Source organism: Schistosoma mansoni (assembly GCF_000237925.1).
Source record: "Schistosoma mansoni, WGS project CABG00000000 data, chromosome W unplaced supercontig 0185, strain Puerto Rico, whole genome shotgun sequence".
Lineage (NCBI taxonomy): Eukaryota > Metazoa > Platyhelminthes > Trematoda > Strigeidida > Schistosomatidae > Schistosoma > Schistosoma mansoni.
In genome coordinates this window covers 235283-241921 of record NW_017386022.1, presented here as the reverse complement: position 1 = coordinate 241921, position 6639 = coordinate 235283, and the positions used below count along the sequence as shown (strand labels likewise).

The 6639-nt window shown below is 36.4% G+C and overlaps 1 protein-coding gene and 1 non-coding gene across 2 annotated transcripts in view; both read right to left on the bottom strand.

Annotated features, from left to right (window-relative positions):
• Smp_075390 (hypothetical protein) overlaps window positions 1-1553 on the bottom strand; it is a gene marked incomplete at both ends in the record, with an annotated part of 6333 nt that extends 4780 nt beyond the window's left edge. Inside the window, one exon of the mRNA XM_018790963.1 lies at window positions 939-1553. Coding sequence (XP_018645815.1) covers window positions 939-1553 — 615 coding nt within the window. The remainder of the gene's footprint in view (window positions 1-938) is intronic.
• Window positions 1554-6418: 4865 nt separating this feature from the next.
• Window positions 6419-6488, bottom strand: Smp_tRNA_01694_Pseudo_TTG.1.1. Its single transcript has one exon. It is a non-coding gene (tRNA).
• Window positions 6489-6639: the final 151 nt, after the last annotated feature.

Sequence of the window (6639 nt, the reverse complement as noted above, 5' to 3'; positions counted from 1 at the left end):
TAAGCCACTTCTTCAGACAATAAATAATCTCTGAAGAAGTGGCTTACACCGAGTTACGAAACGTCAGAAAATCTAATTTTTCTACTCATTGGAGTATTACAAATAAATTTATTTATTTATAACATTCAATGTAGTTTAAATACTTCATTTTGTTTTAATGAAAGGACAAGTTAATTTGTGTATAGATGAACATTGTATCAAAATTTATCAAGTATGAATAAGATACTATTGTTGTAACATTTATGATGAATACAAGAAGAGAAAGTTATAAACAAATATATTTAGGATTCTCTAATAATAATTGGTAATGTTGAGTTATTATCTTTTTGATTAGATATAATGAAACTCTCTTCTCTACTAATAGATTCATTCAAATGAAATTCTTGACGGTCTAAATACATATAAAAATTTCCATTCTGACTTTCACAAAACCCTTTTTGTGGATCATGATTAATAAATGTCACCTTGTCTATTATATGGTTAATTCGAGTTTCAAGACGAATTTCTCCAATATCTGATGATATAGAACGGGATAGTGAATGTGTATTCTGAGATGGTTCGTATACATTTGGTTGTATTTGATAGAATAATGATTCAGTTGAATGATGAAGAAAATCATTGGGAGTGATTGAAATACTAGATACAACAACATTTTCATTCACTGATTCAAGGGTTAAATCTTTGACTGTTGTAACGGGACTTAAAGAACTATTAAATCTTTTGTCTTTCTTGAGATTAGTTTCATTGTCAGCATTACCACTTTTATTATCAATACTACTACCACCATCATTACTATTATTATTTTTATTGTCATGAATATTACTATAAGTATTATGATTATTATTATTATTGTTGTTATTATTATTGTTATTATTACTGCTATTATTACTGTCATTATTATTATTATTATTATTTTCATCACCGTTTGATCTACTTACATCTTCTATCATAATCTCCGGAACCAACTTTTTTTGGCTTACATTATTTCCAGGAGGTAAACTAATACGATTTAAATAATACATTTTACGTAGTAACTTGTCAGGATCCCTCATTGCTGCTTTTATCTTCTCCTCAATTTGTTTAACATGTTCAGCTGATTTACATTTGTATATTTCAAAGTATTTTCTTTGATCATGATTTGAATCAATACACAAGACAAAATATTCAGGTCGTTTCTGGCTTATGAACACATGTTTTATTTCATTATACAAAACCCATGAATGAAATGGCATTTTTCCTGATTGTTTAACACGTCGTAAACAAATTCGATCTTCTAGTAAAGCTGCAGTACAATGAGCTCGTCTTTTTTTATAATATTTTTCAATATAGCATAAAGCATCTGCTTCATGAAAATCTGTTGAATTACGTACAGTCACTTGATGAATTGCACAGACGTGAACTTGTAAAAATATATATTGTTTAGTGCCAGCGTAACGTAGCGCTTCATCAATAAGTCCAAGACTGCCGGTTCTGCACAAAGTTCCGTTAATAGAGCCGCTATCAATAAAGCTGCTATTATAATTATTGTGCATTGGAGATGAACTATATGTCATTGTTTATAAGTGTTACATTCATAAAATGAAAATATAATACAGATAATTGTACTGAGAATAATTATCTAGGTATCCATCAAAGGAAATTTTAGTTAATTAGTGAGAAACCATGGATTTTACTTTGATGAACAATAACTATATCTCAAAGTGTCTCATATGTACTGCATGCAATGTATCTGTTAAAAAATATCCTTGGAAAAATAATCAAAGGAAATCAATAATTAGAAAATTAAGCTGCAGTTGGTATAAAATTTAGTATTATTCTTTTATTACACTGTTCAATTATATATAAATTCACAATAACTTAGTCTAGTCTTACTTAAACAAGCTATATGAATTGCCAAAGAAACGAAGAAATGAGATCAATATATAAACATATAGATAGTAATAGCAATTGAGCACATACAAACACATCTTACTTTGTAATAATTGATTAATTGTTTTCTGGACTCGTAAACAATACCTCTTACATTGTCGCTTCATACGTTATAGCTACAATATTTTTTATAAGCTATGTGATTAATGTGTATATATGTATGCACAATGGTAAGTTGTATTGCGTCAATGTATGTGTATGAATAAACTACGTAAACTGGAAATCATACGTACGAATATTCAGACATCTCACTGTTTACATGAATTTTCACATGATATACATTATTTCCACTTATATTGATAAAACCACATGTATACGGTCACAGCTACAATATGAGGAAAACATTCAAACCACGTTTTTTTCTTTTTTACCAGAAAAAACACTATATTCTTAATAATATGTTGAAAAATTTCCACTATTAGGCTTAGGTTATTCTGGAATTACTTACTCCTGTTACCCCTCGTGGAGGAGCATAGACAGCCCAGTAGCATTCTACATCCAACACTGTCCTGGGCAATCCTTTCCAATTCTTTCTGGTTAACATTCATCCTTTTCATATATGCTTCTATTTCCCTGCCTAATTTGTTCATTGGCCTTCCGCTTTTCCGCTTCCCTTCACCATTCCAAGTTAGGGCTTACCTCATGATGCAGTTTGGTGATTTCCTTAATGTATGTCCTATCCACTTCCAACGTCTTTTCCTAATTTCCTCTTCAGTTGGAAGCTGATTTATCCTCTCCCATAGAAGGCTGTTACTGATGGTATCTAGCCTGTCAATGTTGAGTATTTTGCGTAGACAACTGTTTATAAATACTTGTATCTTCCTGATGATGGTCGTAGTAGTTCTCCACGTTTCAGCTCCATGCAGTATAACTGACCGCCTTGACGTTCGTATTGAAGAATCTCACTTTGAAACTATTTGACAATTGTTTTGAGTTCCATATGTTCTTCAATTGTAGAAATGCGGTCTTTGCTTTTCCGATCCTCGCATTTACATATGCATCAGATCGTTCTTGTTAATCAATGGTGCTTCTCATGTAGGTGAAAGATCCCACCTCTTCCAGAGTTTCGTCATCAAGCGTGATTGTCTTGGCGTTCTCGTTGTTGTATTTGCCTTCGCCTTTGTGTATGTCGAGGCCTATTGATGCAGAGACTGCTGCTACATTAGTTGTCTTCGTATGTATTTGTTTGCGCTTATAAAACGAAGGGTTATGTGATCTACGAAGTCCAAATCGTCTAATTGAATCTGAGATGTCCATTGTATTCCGTGCATCCCCTCACATGCACAAGTTTTCATAATCCAGTCAATCACAGAGGAGTGAGGAAGAGGGAGAGTAAATAGCCTTGTCTAACCCCGGTCCTTACTAGAAATGCATCTATCAGCAGTCCTCTATGCACCACTTTGCACTGAAGTCCGTCGTATGAGTTCTGGATAATGTTGACAATCTTCTGAGGAACTCCATAGTGTCGAAGAATTTTCCTTAATGATCTCTGGTCCACACTGTCAGACGCCTTCTCATAGTCAATGAAGTTGATGTATAGTGAAGAGCTCCGTTCAATTTATTGTCCCACGATGATCCATGGTGTGGAGATTTGGTCTGTGCACGACTGATCCCCACGGAATCCAGCCTGTTGACCTCTAGGTTGTGTGTCTACCGAATCTCTCATCCGGTTCAAAAACACTCTGTTGAAAACTTCTCCTGTTACTGACAGTAGTGTGATGTCTCTGCAGTTCTCACATATGCTCAGATGTACTTTCTTTTGTATCTTTATGAGGTATCCTTCTTTCCAGTATGTCTATGGCATTTGTTTTTCCTTCCAAATCTTCTTGAATAGAATGTGGAGCATGTTTGCAGTTACTTCAATGTTTGACTTCAGTGCATCAGCTGGTATATTGTCAGGTACTGCTGTTTTCCCTATCTTGATTTGTCTGTTGCCCATCTTGAATTCTTCGATCGTTGGTGGAGTGACAGATGAAGGAAGGTCAGTGAGTGCTAATTCGATGTCCGGTGGATTCAATGGGGTTGGTCTATTCAGCAGTCCTTCGAACTATTCTACCCATCTTTTCGTCTGTTCTTCAATCTCAGTGATTGTCTTTTATCTTTCTTGTCCTGGACTGGTCTTTCCGGTTAACTATATCACCCTGCTAGTTTCTTCACTGTATCATATAGTTATTTCATATTCCCTTCTCTTGCAGCTTTTTCTGCCGTCGTTGCTAGTTCGTCCATGTATTTCCGCTTGTCGGCTTTAATTCTCTCCTTCAATTCCCTGATTGCTACTACATACTCTACTTTTGCCTTGACTTTCTGTGCTCGTGTTCAAATGCTGTTAATTGCTGTCTTTTTATTCTTCCTTTCTTCAGTCATGTCAAGGGTTCCCATAGAGATCCATTCCTTATGATGGTGCTTCTTGCGACTCAGAACCTCCTAACACGTTGAAGTTAGTTCCTCATTGATCCCTTTCCAGTTGTCCTCCATCGTAGTTTCTTCTTCTTTCAGTAAATCCTGTATAGCCTAGAACCTGTTGTTGAGAGTTATCTTGAATTCGTTGAGTTTGTTAGCGTCCAGAAGGAAGGCTCTATTGAACATTTGTAATGCTGTTTGTCCAGTTGTCAAGTGTTTCATTAGCTTCAGTTTCATCTTGGCAACCACAACCAGGTGGTGATCTGAAACTGTCAGCTCCTCTCCGGGTCCTCACATCTTCCATTGTCCTTCGGAATGTTTTTGTGATACAAATACGATCTATCTGGTTCTCTGTGGTGTGGTCTGGTGAAATCCATGTGGCTTTGTGTATGTGTTTGTGTGGAAATATTGTGCAGCCTATAACCAATTTGTTGAATGCACATAGTTTTAGAAATCTCTCCCCATTTTCATTTCTATTCGTAGTCTATGTCGTTCGCTTATATCTTCGCATCCTGCGTTGTCCACTCCGACTTCAGAGTTTAGATGTCCCATCAGGATGGTGAAGTCCTCTCTTGAGCATGTAGTATCAGTTTATATGTTAAGTCCATATACTTTATTCTAGCTTCTGGCCAAGCCAATTAGCCTGTCCATTATGAGTCATATTTTGATCTTGTTCATTATTCGCTTATTAACCTTGACTATATTTTTATATGAGCGTATATGTATGCACACTTCGTATCTTATTCATCATATGTCTGCCATTCATTTTTGCCTGACTATAAATGTTGATTAACGCTTGCTTAAAATGAGTTGGCAATCCCCGCCATCTCCAATACTCATTATTTTCGCTTCACTCTCAAGTTGGCTTCCCAGCCATCTCCAATGCGCGTCATTTTTGTTCCGCTCTCATCTATTCGCCTCATCACTCTGATTCCCTGGCCAGACCAATGAGTGTAGAAAATATATGTATTCTAAATCCATTCTCGTATTTGACTTATTTAACTCCGTTATTCACCAACACGGATAAAGTCATTTATTACATACGAGGATAGTCAGTACGTACGATCAAAAAGGGAATCAGATTTACGGCACTACAAGCACTTAGCTATAATTGATTGCAGCATCTCATACAACTGATCTTTATCTTTGTCGTTGCTATCATTGATGTGTGCAAACATTGCATAACATTTATTGTGATCACCTCCTTATTTGTTTTGAATGATGCTTTGATAATTCTGGATCCATGAGCTTCCCATCCTGCAAGTGCATTTGGTGCTTCTCTGGACAGCATTAGAGCAACTCCCTGAGTGTGTGGAGCATTTTCCTCTTCGTGACCGGACCACAGCAGCATCTCTCCCGTATCTAGCCTTTGTTATCCAATTTGTGTCCAATGGGTTTCGCTGATTTCGATTACTGCCAATTTATATCTCCTCATTTCCATTGCTATTTGACTGGTCTTCCCGGTATCCCACATTTTCCGGACGTTCCATTTTTAGCGAGTTAGTTGGGTCGCCAACCCCAAGCCCAACCCTCCCCCTTTGTGTGAACTTGGGACCAGCAGTAACTCTAGAAGAGCTACAGGAGGAGTTTTATTCTGGAATAATTCTACTGAAATAAAATGAAATCAACTGAACAGTCATGAAATAACAATATCAACCATGTAAAGCTTTAGATGGTTGAATACAATAAACACAGATTGACTATACCAATCTGAAACTAGCTAGCGTTTTGAATGTGACTTCATGTGGAATACAGCCATGAACAATTAAGTTTAACAGTTAAGTCAAATATGTTCCTTTCTAACTGACTTCATACGTATCATTTTTAAATATTATGTCACTACAATCGTGATTAGTGACATCAAACCAAACAGAAAAAAATAGTTTCTATCATAATCGCATTGATGTAGTTTAATAATGAAATAAGACAGAAAAATTCATTCAGTACTGTTTGTTTGAATCTTCCCATCGATTTGTTAGGACTGCAACTGGTCAGTCTCTAATTGGCATATGTGCATACTGTGCGTATTGCCTCAATATAGCCTTAATTCACAAGCATGGTAAGCAGAGATGGATAGTGGCTAGCAGTGGAATCCAGGACGCGCGTTTCGTCCTATTTGGGACTCGTCAGCTGGATGTACCTGCATCTCAGAGTTGATGTTCACTCTGGGACTCGAACCCAGTACCCTCGCTTCAAACGCCATCGCGTTATCCACTCGGCCACTGAGTCCTGATAGTCACTTGCTTGTGCGATGGGGTGAATTTTAAATTCATTCAGTATTGTTTGTTTGAATCTTCCCATCGGTGTGTT